The 16,849-nt window shown below is 42.0% G+C and overlaps 1 protein-coding gene across 1 annotated transcript in view; it reads left to right on the top strand.

Annotated features, from left to right (window-relative positions):
- Window positions 1–16,849, top strand: part of PLB1 (phospholipase B1) — a 328,328-nt gene that overhangs the window by 138,590 nt on the left and 172,889 nt on the right. The window contains exon 25 of the mRNA XM_069236215.1: window positions 15,766–15,826. Coding sequence (XP_069092316.1) covers window positions 15,766–15,826 — 61 coding nt within the window. The remainder of the gene's footprint in view (window positions 1–15,765; window positions 15,827–16,849) is intronic.

The following is a 16,849-nucleotide window of genomic DNA, read 5'->3' as shown; positions in this document are numbered from 1 at the left end:
GGCCGGGCTGGGCCATCCCTCTTAGTCTCGGCAATAGGGGGTAAGTGTTTAGATTTTAGATTTTATATGGACTTTATATGGATTCTTTGCATAATACCCTTCTCAGCTAATTTTATGGTGGAGAGAAGCTTCTCTTTTTGTGATATCAGTAATCTAAATTGTTTGTGCTTTTTGTGACCGACTCGAGAGGCCCCAGAGAGGCCCCAGTGGTAATCCGTGAGGATGGGCAGGAGAAGGTCATTGCTAAATGGGGATAAGAGTGGAGGGGAAAAGGAGAAAACAAATTCAACATTGGATTCCTTTCTTGTGCATGCTGTTGGGGTAGTCACGAGGGAGATCGACCTGGCAGAAAGGAGACTCTCGTTGGAGATGGGTGACTGGCAACAAGCTTCCACAGAAGATGGGGGTTTGGGGATCATTGAGGTTGAGGATGGACAGCCTTGGATTGACCAGGGGGATCTGCCCAAAACCCCAGTGCAAGCAGAAACAGGGGCTTCAGGGGCATCAGGGTTGGAAGGAATTATTAGGAAGAGTAAGAGGCTTTTGATGGTTTCTCCTCTTGGCAGCAGCAGTCCTCCTTCGAAAAAGAATAAGACTGTAAAAAGACCTGGGAAAAAAACTAAATTGCCCCTGGCTGCCAATCCTAACCCGATCCTCTTGGGTACTGTGGGTCAGTGCCCAGGTCCCTGTTTAGAAAACCTATTGCTAAAATTTAAAGATATGATTGAGTCCTCTATGGGCCCGGTTATGGAGAAACTGCAGGCGCTTGAAACTGCAGTTGCCAGGATGAGCGGAAAAGTAGAGGCCAAGGTTGGCTTCTGCCAAAGGGGGCCTCTTGGATTCTAGGTGTCAAAGTAGTTTGATCGAGGGGGTGCTTCAACAAGAAGAAAACCCTAGCCCCCTGTTGAGAGAGACGCAACAACCTCTAAGCTGTCCCATCTTGAGGGTCGCTGGACACTGCGCAGAGACCGCTTCAGGAGATTTTTCAGCAACCTCTGGGATAAACCGCAGGAGGTAGGTTGGTCGGACACTTGGCAGCGGGTATATGGATAACGTGGGTGTGACCCAAGTTAGTAGCGAGAGTCAAAACCCACATTTGGCAAAAGGTCCCCCCCTTGACTGTTTAGAGCTTCCTCCAGTCTGTGCACCCTATGTGGTGGTGCTCACCAATTTTCCCCCCTTAGCGTTGGGCACAACCGAATCCACGGTCCAACTAAAGAACAAGACCTGCCACTGGCTGAGTAAAAACTGTGACTTTGTCTGTTAGGATTTTGAGGATATTCTGTTTGTCAGAAGAATTGACTGGTTCGGGCCTCGGGTAAAGGTTGGCAATGGGGATTGCGTGATTGTAAAGTGTAGCTATCCAGGCCTGGCCCAGAGGATCCTTTTGACACAACGTTTGGCAGTCCAGCCGAAGAGTAAGATTGGTATAGTCCCTTTGGTTTTTTTTTATAATCATATCCAGCTGAGTGACAATATTTCATCTAGGAACTCTAACCCAGGGCTGGGTGTTTTACAGCCAAATAGTATGGGTTATGATTTTCTACCTCCCCAGATTTGTAGAGGGTGGATTGACGCTATGTACAGCGACACGTAGAAGGGGTGATAAAATCTCCTTCCGATGCCTTGATCACTGAAGGTTGGGATGGATCAAACGTGAAGTGTTGCCTTATTTCATGGAATGTAGCAGGGTATGATTCTAAGCTTCGGACAGCAATTGGCTAAAGTTTGTGGCACACTATGATTTCATCTTACTTCAAGAGACCTGGTCGGATGGGCTGGCTGGGTGGGATGGTTTTCAAAGATTTGCAGTCCCTGCCGTAAGGTCTCAAGTCGGTCGCCCTAAAGGGGGCTTAGTCACCCTAATTCGATTTTCCAAAATAGCGAGAGCCTATCAAATTACTTGTAAACATCAGGGCTTCTTAATCATCTGGGTAATCTTTTCAAACAAATTCAATGTTGGTTAACTTTTACAATGCTGTTTGGGACTCTGGTTGCCAAAGTGAGGTCCTTTTTTCTGTTTTGCAGAAATTGAAGTGTAGACTGGAGGGGTTTGAGCTGGCTTGCTGTGGTGTCAGGGGATCTTAATGGCAAAATAGGGAGCTACAGTACTACGATGAAACCTTTTGAGCAGGACTATGAGATATACTCAGCCGAGGGATCACACAATGCGAGGGGCGGGCTCTGATTAAAGGCCTAAGAAGTTTGGGTCTTTTTAACATGTGCGACCTGGAAGTGGTGGGTACACATCAGGCCCCTACTTTTGCAGGTAGGGGGGTTGGAACAACAATTGAATATTGAGACGGAAACCTCTGAGGGTTTGGGCTGCAATATCGCCCCTGAGACTTGGGTGGCCCATTTCTGTGGGATCTTTTCGGGGTGCCTTATAGGGGACTTAAGGGGTGATCAGCAGGGACACCCCCCAGATTTAGCTATTAGGTTTAACCTTGAGGAGGTAAAGGAAGCGTTGCAACGCAGTGCTAGCCATAAAGCCCCGGGCCCTGATACTATTCCTATGGATAGATACAAACATTGCCCACAGTTGTGGGCACCCATTCTGCTTAATGTCCTCAATGCAGCGGTTAGTGTAGGAATTCCAGCTACCTGGAGATGTATTGTACCTGTCTACAAAAAGGGCAATCGTAATGACCCTAAGGGGCATATTTATACTCCGTTTGCGCCAAATTTGCGTTGTTTTTTTCGACGCAAATTCGACGCAAAACTAACTCCATATTTATACTTTGGCGTTAGACGCGTCTAGCGCCAAAGTTCATGGAGTTAGCGTCATTTTTTTGCGTGAACACCTTCCTTGCGTTAATGATATGCAAGGTAGGCGTTCCCGTCTAAAAAAATGACTCCCAGGCTTGTGCATGGTATTTATACTCCTGGGCAAAAATGACGCCCGGGAGTGGGCGGGGCAAAAAACCCCGCATTTGCGCCGGATTTTAACGCCTGTGTCAGGGCAGGCGTTAAGGGACCTGTGGGCTCAGAATGAGCCCAGAGGTGCCCTCCCCTGCCCCCAGGGACACCCCCTGCCACCCTTGCCCACCCCAGGAGGACACCCAAGGATGGAGGGACCCACCCCAGGGACATTTAGGTAAGTTCAGGTAAGTATTTTTTTTTATTTTTTTTTGTGGCATAGGGGGGCCTGAATTGTGCCCCCCTACATGCCACTATGCCCAATGGCCATGCCCAGGGGACATAAGTCCCCTGGGCATGGCCATTGGGCAAGGGGGCATGACTCCTGTCTTTGCTAAGACAGGAGTCATGTTAATGGGGGTTGGGCGTCGTAAAAAAAATTGCGCAAATCGGGTTAAGGCGATTTTTTTGCCTCAGCCTGACTTGCCCCATTTTTGGACGCCCAAACGCCATTTTTCCCTACGCCGGCGCTGCCTGGTGTACGTCGTTTTTTTTCACGCACACCAGGCAGCGCCTGTCGGCTAACGCCGGCTAACGCTATTCAATAAATACGGCGCCCGCATGGCACTTCAGAATGGCGTTAGCCGGCGCTAATTTTTTGGGCGCAAAACTGGGTCAGATTATCCTAAGGCGTATTGAGGACTGGATGTCTGAAAATACAATCCTGAGTAGGATTCAGTACGGTTTTAGGGAAAGGTTCAGTACCCTAGAGCAGTGGTTCCCAACCGGTGGTCCAGGGACCCCTGGGGGTCCACGAAGCCTCCTCAGGGGGTCCGCGACAACTTAGAAAATTAAATCATATTAACAGACTAGGTCCCCGGTTTCAGTAATGACTCATTTGGGGGTCTCCGGCTTCCAGTAATGATTCAGTGGAGGTTCCCGGGATCCAGTAATGATGAAGTGGGGGTCCACAGAAGTCAAAAGCTTGGGAACCACTGCCCTAGAGCAGTGCCTAAATCTGCTTATGCTGATTGGCAAATATACACAAGGTAAGAGGGGTACCCTGTATCTTGCCTTTATGGACCTAAGTTGTGCCTTTGATAAGGTAAATCGCAGTAAGCTCTGGGATAGGCTAACCCAGATGGGCATGGATTCCCACATTGTGGAGCTGCTTCGCTATCTCCATTCAGGTATTAATGCAAATGTGAGGCTTGGGCTGCATGATGAAAGTACGGAGCTGTTTGAAGTAAATAGGGGCGTGCGACAGGGGTGTGTTTTGGCCCCATGCGTTTTCTGTTATATATAAATGGGTTGCATGATTTTTTAGTTGAAAGATTTAAGGACATTCATAAAATCAATGGCAAGAGTATCCCAGTATTGATCTATGCGGACATTGCAGTTCTTATGGCCCGCACCATGAACGGACTACGTGAGGCAGTTAACGCATTTGAAACTTTTATGTCAGCCTTAAATTTAGAGATAAACTGTAGTAAATCACATTTTATGGTCTATGGTAAACCATTGAGCACGGTGGGAGCGCTGAAAATAAAGGAGCAGGTAATTGGAAAAGTTCAGGATTTCCTTTATCTATGAGTGAATTTTGATGATAAGGGCACCTGGAAACCCTGTATCTCTAAGAGAGGGAGGCTCTTTAACTCCACTGTAGGTGCCACGTTTGAGTTTGCTGCCAGGGTGGGCAATAAACCTATTAAGCCCTTGCTTGAGGTATACAGGCATAAATGCCTTCCAGTTCTGATGTATGAGGCCCCACTTTGGGGCTACATGGAAAGTAGGGCCCCTACGATTGAGGAAAATCGATTTTGCAGAAGGTTATTAGGTGTGAGCCAAACTATTTCTGGGTTTTGCTTGCAAGTTGAGCTGGATCTGGAATTTATAGAAGTTGCCATTAAAATAGCTCTCCTTTTATTGTGGATTTCAATTTGGACTAATGATTTTGCGTCCCTCAACAGGGAAATCCTGCAGGATGCTATGCGATCACGCTAAGGAAATCGACTGGTTGGCCTATGTAAGAAAGGTAGCTAGTGCACTGGGGCGATTAGACATTTTTAATGCACCAGAGGGTTTATCTAGCGCGGACAAACGGTGGGTGAAGGAGGATTTATCAAAAATGTTAGGTGCCAAGAGGGAGGAGGTGGAGCTAAGGAAAAAATCAGTGAGGGACTTTATTATGATAAAGATGGGGGTGGGCCCAGAGACCTACCTCTTGGAGGTTAAAAATGTATGGGAAAGGACCCTCATTACGCAATTTCGTTTGGGGGTAATTAGAAGTAATTTATGCTTCCCGCTAGGGCAGTTTGACCAGAACTCTATAAAATTGTGTCCGTGTGAGGGTGTATCCCCACAGACCCTAATTCATTTTACTATGTTTTGTGAGCTTTATGCACCTTTAAGGCAACGCCATTTGGTCCCCCTTTTGAGGGACAGGGGTTTTGTGCAATGCCACCCAGCCTTTATGTGGTTGTGTATGACTTCTGATGCGTTGGTGTAGCAAGGGATAGGTTCATTTTTAAAGGGGGCGGAACAGTGTTAATTTTCAATCTTGGCTAGTGCTTATATAAACTTTTATTCTATCATGGAACCATCAATTGAGTATTGCAATTTTGAATGTAATTTTCCTCTTAATTGTTTTAAAATTGATTGGGGGTGATGAGGTTCGAGAGATGGTGATGTATTGTTTATTTATATGTTTTTATGGTTGAAAATTTGTAAACCGAATAAAGTGATTTGATGATGTTGAAATATTAGAAGTAGAGAAAAGAGAGACCTCAGGGCTGTAGCAGTGGCAAACCAACTAATAGGGGAGATGGTGGGGAAGGTAATGAGCACCATGAAGCAAAGAACGATTGATTGGAAAGTTAGGAGGAAGGCCCGCAGTATGCTACACCAGTGAGACCAAGAGTGATATGGGTGGACAGCAGGATGGCGTGATCAGTAGTATCAAATGCTACTGAGAGGGAAGGTGTATGAGGTCAGAGGGTAGCTGGTTATGGTTCACTTAGGTAAAGAAAGAGGCTAAATTTGGAAGGACGGTTTCAGTAGAACAGAGCCCTTGCAAGCATGACTGTAGAGATTCTGGTTAATGTTTGTCAGAGGTGAGAAACATATTGAGGTTGTTTAAAGCAAAATGTTCCATCACTTTGAAGAAAAAAAGTTTTTTAGAACTGAAAATATAAGGCATTCAACATAAGGTTTTTATGGAGGAGAAAATGTAAGCGGGCTATTTGCTAGAGATTTTAAGGTGAATTCTATAGTGAAAATATAGAAAAGATAATAAAATGTAGTGCAATAGAACATTTGTATAGAATTAGTAATAAAACATATCTTTTTGGTGGGAATGATACCATGTTGCACACAGAATGATTTTGTTGTACATAATATAGAGTGTCTTGTAGTATAGGACACACAGTGGAATATCTGCTCAAGAATGGATGCCAGAATGCGCAATATTGATTGTTAAGTTTTAGTAGATGGGGAATGTTTCTTTTTTAACTAACTATGAAGCATTTTATGAATCGGATTCTAGAATGGTGAAACTAAGTGATTATTAGATTAGACTTTGACCTACTGTGTTGAAATGGAGGATATAGTTTGTTAAACAGGTGAAAGGTGGTTGTTTAGATGATAGGGAATGGACGTGTCTTTTTATGAAACATGGATACTGATACTGTCATTGGCATCTTGAACTGTTGTTGTTGGACAGCTACTTGTCTCTACTTGGTATTCTGGAAATTATGCCTTGCTATGTCTTTGGTTTTTCTGTAGGTGGTTGATCTGGTGAAGTAGCAGATTCTTGAGAATGCTTGCGTCTCCTTGAGTGTCTTGGGTGGAAACATATAGCTCTTCTTTGCGAAGATCAACAGAGACAGTTGATAATCTATGGGCTAAATGCTGAATCCAGAGTTGTTTACCCTTCCTCTTTTTCTTTCTTAAAGGCATCTTCTTCTGACCAATTACTTAGCTGTGTGAATGAATAAAATATGACTGATTAGTTAACTCTACAAAAAAATAAACATAAAAGTATACTTGTAAAAAGGGGTAAGAGCAGAATTAAGATATACAGACTCTATACAGATTCTCCTGAATGCACTAGGTTTCTGAGTAAACTTGCTGCTTCAATAAAATAAATAATATAAAATTAAATATTTCTGTGATAAATGTGGATCACTTTATTGTGCTGTAACCAACATTTTAATAAAATAGAACTCACCTTGATGTGTTTATGGTCTCTCATTGCCAGTGTTTGTTGCCATTAAAAGGGGGCCTGTGCTATGAAAAGGGGGTCTAGGTGTGAAGCTGGTTAAGGCAAGTGAGGGCATGTACTAGCTTTAGGAGAGTTCACACATCTCACCTATTCAAGATGACTTTTAACTTCAACCCTCTGACCATTGGAAAAAAGGCAGAAGGTACTGGTCCATTAAAAATGTCTTCAAAAACACCCACCTAATGATCTTCATTACTAGAATTGAGAACTAACCGCTGGGGAAATCTACTAGTCCAATTACATCAACATCTGAAGTAACCTGAGATATCATATATGGTTCGGCAAACAGAAACTGTTCGATAAACCTGCTTTTACAAAAACAGATGTCCTTGGAGAGCAATAAAGAAGATAAATGAAGGACTGAAATTTGGTGCCAAACCCAAACCACTGTATCATGTGAAAAAGGAAGTCCCAAGCCATTCAATCAAAAGCCTTCTCTGCTTCAAGAGAAATCACAGTGAGAGCCTGTTTATAAAAAATTGATTTGCCTCAAACATTAAATAGAAGTCTATAGTTGTCCGATATCAGTCTGCCTTCAACAAATCCTGATTCTTCTCTTCCTATCAATTTTCACAACAGTGGATCCAGCCGAAGAGGAAGATGTTTTGCAAGAATCTTATAATCTAGCTTTACCTATAGTTTATAGATTTAACTACTATAGTTTTTACGTTCCCTTGTGTCCCTACCTTCTTTAGGAATCAGACAAATTAAAGCTTCTTGGAATGGTCCCTCTGCTGTTTTATTTTTGATAAAGAATTGGAATAACTGGAGCAACTGAGTTTTCAAACATATGAAAAACAATACAAATTAGTTGCGAAGCCGTCTGGGCAAGGAGCCTTCCCAAATGTAAATGGTTTCATAGTATGAATGATTTCTTGAGAGGAAATATCATCTTCTAAAGGGGAGAAAACAAGACTGGCATTACGTTGCTTATAAATAGGAGCTAAATATTGTTGAATGGAATCAGAAGTGGGATATCTTTTTCCAGAAGGATTGAAATGCTGGTAATAATTGTCAATTCTTCTAAACTGTCTTCATCCTTTAAACTCTTAGCTGCTGGGCTTTTCCCTATCCCCAGTGCTGAGCCCTTCTTTGGCCATTTGGGGTAGTTTGCATTTAGGCCTTCATAACTTTTTGTCCACATAAGCTATGCACACAAGTCCTTTTTTTCCAACATCCTAGGGATTCTAATGCTACCCAGAGTTTGTGGTTTCTCCCTGGAGGAGACCGAGAAATTAGCCAAAATACAGCAAAAAATGATTTTTTTTCAAAAAAAGGGAAAAAAAGGTCTGCCGAAGAAGGCTTGTGTTTTTTTCCCTGAAAATGGCATCAACAAAGGGTGCTAAAATCACCATCTTCCCAGCTTTCAGGAACAGGCAGAATTGAATCGGGAAACCACATTTTTCAACACAGTTTGGCATTTTACTGAGACATACCCCATTTTTACTATTTTTTGTGCTTTCAGACTCCTTCCAGTTAGTGACAGGAATGGGTGTGAAACCAATGCTGGATCCTGGACAGCTAAACATTTCTGAAATGTAGACGAAATTCTAAATTCAACAAGGGGTCATTTGTGTAGATCCTACTAGGTTTTCCTACAGAAAATAACAGCTGAAATAAACAATTATTGAAATTGAGCTAAAAAAACTGCCATTTTTCTCCACGTTTTACTCTGTCACTTTTTCCTGCAATGTCAGATTTTTTAAAGCAATATACCAACACATCTGCTGGACTCTTTTGGTTGCAGGAGTATGTAGGGGTTGGAGGTTCACCAAGATCCCTAGGTACCCAGAGCCAATAAATGAGCTGCACCTTGCAATGGTTTTTCATTCTATACCGGGTATACAGCAATTCATTTACTGAAATATAAAGAGTGAAAAATAGGTATCCAGAAAACCTTTGTATTTCCAAAATGGGCATAAGATAAGGTGTTGAGAAGCAGTGGTTATTTGCACATCTCTGAATTCCGGGGTCCCCATACTAGCATGTGACTTACAGGCCATTTCTCAAATAGACGTCTTTTTACACACTGTCGTACATTTGGAAGGAAAAAATGTAGAGAAATACAAGGGGCAATAACACTTGTTTTGCTATTCTGTGTTCCCCCAAGTCTACTGATAAAAATGGTACCTCACTTGTGTGGGTAGGCCTAATGCTCGCGACAGGAAACGCAACATGGACACATCACATTTTTACATTGAAATCTGATGTGTTTTTTGCAAAGTGCCTAGCTGTGGATTTTGGCCTCTAGCTCAGCCGGTACCCAAGGAAACCTACCAAACCTGTGCATTTTTGAAAACTATACACCTAGGGGAATCCAAGATGGGGTGACTTGTGGGGCTCTCACCAGGTTCTGTTACCCAGAATCCTTCGCAAACTTCAAAATTGGACAAAAAAACACGTTTTCCTCACATTTCGGTGACAGAAAGTTCTGGAATCTCAGAGGAACCACAAATTTCCTTCCACCCAGTGTTCCCCCACGTCTCCCGATAAAAATGGTGTGGGTAGACCTTGTGCCGGCAACAGGAAATGCCCCAAAACAACGTGGACACATCACATTTTCCCAAAGAAAACAGACCTGTTTTTTGCAAAGTGCCTAGCTGTGGATGTTGGCCTCTAGCTCAGGTGGCCCCTAGGGAAACCTACCAAACCTGCGCATTTTTTAAAACTAGACACCTAGGGAAATCCAAGCTGGGGTGACTTGTGGGGCTCTCACCAGGTTCCGTTACCCAGAATCCTATGCAAACCTCAATATTTGGCAAAAAAAACACTTTTTCCGCACATTTCGGTGATAGAAAGTTCTGGAATCTGCGAGGAGCCACACATTTCTTTCTACCCAGCATTCCCCCAAGTCTCCCGATACAAATGGTACCTCTCTTGTGTGGGTAGGCCTAGTGCCCGCGACAGGAATAGATCACACAACGGTCAATGTTGGTCCTTACATGAGGCAACTGTTGACCCTGGGGTGATCCATTCTTGACGCAGGCACTAGGTACAGGCACTCAAGTGGGGTAGTGTTTTTGAGGAATCACTGGGTGGTAGGAATTTTGTGGATTCCAGCATATTCCTGTAGTTTGTGTGACAGAAATGCAAGAAAAAATAGAGTCTTTATTCAACATTTCAGCTTTGCAGGGTATTCTGGGTAAGAAAACTTTGGGGAATCCACACAAGTCACACCTCTGTGGACTCCCCCGGATGTCTAGTTTCCAGAAATGTCTGGGTTTAGTATGTTTCCGTATATGGCCGCTGAGCCCAGGACCAAAAACACAGGTGCCTGCCTTACAAAACCAGTTTGTTTTGTGATAGATAATTTTGATGTCTCCACAATACGATTTGGGTGGTGGAATTTGGGGCTGAACTAAATTGGGGAGCTCCCAAGAGAGCACTCTCTCTCTGTGCTTGCTGCCGCATTCACCTGCTCTCTGGGTTGGGCTAACCCGCTGTTGTCCCATTGCACAGACTGTGCTTGCGAAGGGACAGCAGGACTGTCCTCATCACCTCCCTCAGAATTACTGGAAGAGGAGTTTTCCAACGAGATGCCATCTCTGCTACTGGCTAAACTGTTGCTCTAAAACACTAGCCTATGTAGACAGTCACAAAATTGCTGATGTGTGTGTGATAAGTGCAACAGTAGAGGTCACCTTACCTTCGCTTCTTCCCTCAATCAGCACGTTCTTTCAAGACACTGAAAAAACACCTGTCATATATCAATCGTCACAGTCTTTAGCACCTCTAGCGCCCAGTCCAACAATCATTATTGGTGCTGCCACTCCCATGTCCTCCTCCTTGGATTCCCTCACTACCACCCAGCAAAAGTGCCCTTCATCTCTCCATAGTCGCCACCCCGCCCATACATTTCATTTGTATAATAGCGCAGGTGAAGGCTGACTTTACTAATGTACTCAGCTATTTAGATAAAATACAGATTTGCTCTTTGCAGTAGGCATATAAACCTTCTGCGCTTTTTTATGGCACCAAAACTGCCACTAGACAAAAGTCATCCTTTTGTAGCAGAGACATAATCACAAGACTTACTTTTTTATTGATGCCAAAAAGCTACAGTTGAAACGAGTTGTTGAAGTATGTGGATTGCTTTGAAGACGCAAGCTGCAACTGCAAGACAACTGGTCGCAAATATATACATATATATATATATATATATATATATATATATATGCACACACATGTATGTGTAGATATATATAGATCACTTTTATATGTGGGTCTGGTTTTCCTGGGGGCCGATTGCATTCCCCAGGGAAACCACACATGCATTGACAAAAGTGATATATATATATATATAGATCTATCTCTAGCTATATAGATATATCTATCTACTTAGATAGATATATCTACATAATAGATATATCTATCTAAGTAGATAGATATATCTACATAGATATATATATATATATATATATATATATACAGTATATATATATATAGAGAGAGATCTATATATTTTTTTAGTAGTTGTATGGTTTCCTTGGGAGCCATAATGGCCCCAAGGGAAACCATACAACAACTAAAAAAATGATTGCCCCTACAGGGGGTTGCCTTGCTCCCGGGCGACTCCCTGTCAATTTCTTTTCTTTTTTTTTTTTATTTAGCTCCTGGCGCGATTGGGCCCCCCAGGGGACACCTACCTTTATTCAAAAACATATGCCCGCTTTTATTTGGTCAACCCGGTTGAAGTTTTAGTCACCCTAGTCTTGACCCAATGGTCTGCCTTCTTTCCCAATTCTTGGTGAGAATTTGGACCTGGGTCTACCAGATTCTGATGCAATTTGTCATTGAAGCAGTTACTTAAAAGATGTTCTTTCATAAACAAATTATAAAGCCCATCATAGTCATGCACTCCACTACCGGTTATCCAACCATCTAGTGTTTTCACTTAGTAGTCTACAAAATCAACCAAGGACTGGCTCGAGGTTTTCTGAGCCCCCTTGAACCTAATTCTATACTCCTCAGTGATGAATCCAAAGCCCTCAATCAGGATAGCCTTCATGTGGTCATAGGATTCAGCTTCTGCCCCTGTGAGTGTGAGGAGCCTATCCCTACGCTTACCAGTAAACAGTTCCCAAAGGAGAGCTCCCCAATGAGATTTGTTTAGTTTTCTGGTTGCATAAGCTCTCTCAAAAGCTGTGAACCACTTGGTGATGTCATCACCTTCTTCATAGTTAGAGACAATTCCTTTGGGGATTTGTAGGACATCAGAATGTTCTTTGGCCCTATTTAAGTTGCTGCCACCATTAATGGGTGGTAAGCCCATTTCTGCTCTCTACTCTCTGCTCTGCCCTCAATGTTCCCAGAGGAACTGGACTTTCCTATGGAAGATCCAGGTCCTGTGAGCACTATCTTTGGAGATAAGGACCTTGTGAAATCCCTGGTGTCTAGTGGGGTTTCCTGGTCCTGGGGGCCAGGACACCTGTTCAGGAAGGCCTTGTTTGAAAGAGGAGAGTCTCCCCTTTCAAATGAGGCCTTCCCGAACATCAAGAAGGCCGTTTGTGGCCGTTTTCCCTGGCTGCTTCCTGCTCCAATGGGGAAAATAAAACAGTGACGTAATAAGATCTTTCATGTCTCCCGGGGTTTTTTTGTAAAAAAAGCGATGCACCTGAGGATTTTTTAACCCCCTTCCTGCTGTCGGCCACTGGTCGTGACCCGAAACCAGGCAGTGTGGTAAAAGGGTGCTATTATCAGTATTTAGAAATTGTGTCTAATTTTGACACATTCCTTTTTAACTTTTACATGTGCGGCTAAGGCTTTACCTGCCTTATTTTGCCCCTATAATATCTAGCACTAGATCGTAATAAGTAGGAAGCAACATCTTCTGCAGAGAGAATATTAAATTGAAATTTAGCTGTGATTAAATCACTGAGACAAGTGGTCGAGTTAGTAGTATAATATAAAAGTTAAAATTTGTAATATTATTCAGAATCTTAGAGGATTACTGATTATTCATTTTTCTTTTCTTAGAGATATATGAAAGAATATTATCCTGACCTGTCAATCTGAATGAATCCCAAAGAATCTTTTGCCAATATATCAGATGTATCATTAGCCCAAAAAAACCCTTTACAAAATCTCCAAAATGTTGAGTGAATATATTATCAATTAAGAGTGAATTATTAAAACACCATGTCCGAAGATTTTTAGAGGCAGGCAGCAAATCTAAACCAACAGTAACAGGAGCTTGATCTAGGATTAGTATAAGACAATATCAGAATTTAATAGTTGTTGAGATAATGGTTTAGAGAGAAATAAATGATCAGTTCTGGGTTGAAAAGTGTGTACAGAGGAAAAAAGGTGAAGGGTTGCAGAGCTCACATGCATCCACTAGAGAATGTTGTTTTATACTTGAGGTAAACCGTTCATGTCTGAGGGAGGGAACAAAATTAATCTTAGAATTGTGATCAGTAAATGGGTCCATAATGAGGTTGCAATCTCTGTAACATATTAAATTATCATCCAAAATGGAAATTAATTTTTGTGAGATACCAGGCCAAAATCAGGTTTTGAGGAGCATACACATTAAACATTATAATAGGGATGTTATTTATGACTAATTCGACAAGAAGCCATTCTCCCTGCTCATTAAAATCTTGAGAAGGCAATTTAATGTCAAGGGATCTTTTACATAGAATAATTACTCTATTCTTTTTTCCCAGATCCCAGAGAAGAAACTACAAGACCCACCCAATTACGTGTTTTTGCACCGCTGATGTGGTGATATGAGTCTCTTGGAGTGAGGCCACATCAGCGGCTAATTTTGCAAAATGAAATAGAACCCTTTGTCATGTATTAGAAGAATTTAACTGCCTAACATTCTATGAAATTATCCGTAAAGACATTGAAGAAGCATGACAAAAATGCACAGTAATTATGTTCTACATACACATAATAAATAAAATCGAGCTAGGAGTAAAGTGTAACCAGAATAAATCCTACAAGAAAGGTGTACAGTGAAATATATCAGTATCAAGAAAGTGAAAAAAGGATAGAAATACAGTAAAGAAACAAAGAGAAGTGGATAGAATAGTAAGACATGAAAGAAACAAAAACAATATAACATGCAAAAGATACAAAACAATACACAAAAAGCCAGGAGAGATGGAGCTACAGGAAGAAGACAACTTGCAATGGTCAGGACAATAAGCAGAGAAAAACAGACCCACAGAAGGAAAAGCTGAGATATTAGCACAACAAGAATATTCCTAGCGGGAGGATAAAAAGGGATAAATATTATCTATAAAGGCCTACGTTTGAGTGTAGAATCAAAGGCATATAACGAACAATTGGCTAGTACACAGAGTGATACACAAGAAAAAAATAATATTGCAGTAAAATGATCAAAGCGAAAGAGTTCAAATGGGGGAACATTCTCGACTTAACCATATGTTCCTCTTTACAAGTGTCCAAGAAGTGTTGCAAGAGATCCGGATTGTCATACATCATAGCCTTGTTATTATAGGTTACCCTAAAAAACACATGGGTGAAAGAGGCTGAATCTAGCATTAAATCACGGAGAGCAGGGTGCATCAGCAATAATCTTTTCCATCTGTCTGAAGTAGCTTTAATGAGATCTTGAGAGAAATACATATGACTTCCAGACCAGGGAACACAACCCTTACTTCTAGCCGTTCTGATGACATTTAGTAGATTAGTATATTCTGAAAAAGAAGGTAACACACCTAGGTCTTTGAGAAGATGATCATTTACATTCCTATGGCCCAGTTGGTGAGCTTGTTATATGTTTAGAGAAGTATTTTCAGGCATATGAAGACGTTTGGGCAGAAATGAACGAAAGAAAGTGATGGGATCGGTGCCTTCCAAACCCTCCACTAAGACATAAATGGGAAGGTTATTTCTGCAAATTCAGTTTTCATGGTCTTTGGTTTGTTTTTTAAGCTGTGCTACTTCATCTTGAATACTTCAAATGTGTTGAGTTGCATCCTGCAAGCCTCCAGCTATCCGCACTACAACTTCTGTATCTCTATTGTCCATTGAAGATCCTTTGTCATCCAAACTTTGAAGTTTTGGATTTCGTTCTTCCATATAAGGCTTAGGAGCCCGGATGTCATCCAAAATAGGTTTTATGGAAGCCAGAGAGGGGGACTTCACGGAAAACTGGCTGAATCAGGATTTCTTTTTACTGTACCTATGTTGATTATTGTTTTTTCATGAAACATATTGTATGGTCTCTCAATTTAAAAAAAACATAAAAATAGAAAATACAGTAATATGTTTGCAGCAAGCAAAAACTGCATATTCGAACAGCAAGGCATTACTAATCTGTGATGCCTTAGAATACATAAAAAGAGCAATGTACACAATACAAAGCCCACCTCACTCAAAGTATTGTGATGGATGCTGGGTAGACCGTGCCTGATTGTTCTCTGTGATGCTGAGAATGGCATCAGAAAAATAGTTGAGTACATGCAAGCTCAGGCCAGATGATCAGAGAGATGACCAAGTCCGTCAAGTGGGATTTGTAGGTTTTTCCTATATTGTGAATAATGTGTGATGACCCAGAGGCCCACAATGATGTTATTGGGTTCTGATAGAGCAACATTCAGGCTTCCTTCCTCTATGTCTAGCTGACGCACTGTTCTCCTGTCTTGCAGGTCCATGGAAGCCAGCTACTGTGCACGGACAGGGCACCGTCCAACACAACCCCGACCTCTGGTACTATTTAGCTGTTTATTTCGGGTTATATTTCTGGTGATGTTGGTGTGCCCCCATTCTCATGCCTCTGCTTCCTGTGCCTTTAACTTATATATAGCTTCATGGCCTGCAGGCGTGAAGTTAAGAATAGCAAATAGATCTATACTTAACTATATATTATACTTACCATAACAGTTTTGTGGTAGTCGATATTCTGTACACGATATTATGACAGGACAATATTGTGGCACTCCACATTCTATAACTATAAAAGTCTTCTGTGCATTAATATGGCGTTAATGAACATTCTGGAAGGTATTGTCATTAAATAATTGCATATCATCCATGCTGTGCATCCTGATTCAAAGGCCAGGGCCTATATGAATGGTGTAGGTTAATTACCTCAATGATAACCCCCTCTAGGACTTGCATTAACATCATCAGTACTGATTGCTACAAGCAGAAGTCATGTAAAACCCATTTTCCAAGTTTTCCAATTAAAAAAGTTTTGCATGAATGTTGTACTGTTATAACGTACTTTTTAAGCAATGTTGTCAAAGGACATTCTGCAGAGTGGGGGAGAGTGAAGAGGGATGAAGAGTGTGAACGGGGAGGGGAGGAGAGTAGACAAGGGACGCAAGGGGAGGAGGAGGTGGAGGAGGTGCTAGAGCAGAAAGGGGAGGGGACCAGAGAAGGAGGAGGAGACCTTTGTGGGAAGGGGGAAGAGCTGTGAACCCCACCACCTTGCCAGTTGCTCAGGCTAGTAACTTGGACCGCTTCAATCCCTGACTCGAAGATGTTGGATACCAACACAGTTAATAACCTTTATAATTGAACTTCAATATACATTACAAAGCTGCAAAACAGAAGCTATTGCTCTGTGTCAGCTTATTCCCAATTACCTCTCTGCTAGCTTTGTTGGCTTGACAGCCATCTCACACATTCCACACTGTGACATAGTTCGATGGCAGTCTTCTGTTTAGGCCATCCTTCTGATATAATGTACCTAAAAAGACTATTTTAAAATTCACTTAGATGCATGGG

Source organism: Pleurodeles waltl, chromosome 5 (assembly GCF_031143425.1).
Source record: "Pleurodeles waltl isolate 20211129_DDA chromosome 5, aPleWal1.hap1.20221129, whole genome shotgun sequence".
In the NCBI taxonomy this organism is placed as follows: domain Eukaryota; kingdom Metazoa; phylum Chordata; class Amphibia; order Caudata; family Salamandridae; genus Pleurodeles; species Pleurodeles waltl.
Note: the sequence above shows the minus strand (reverse complement) of the source record. Positions and strands in the feature narration are given on the sequence as shown.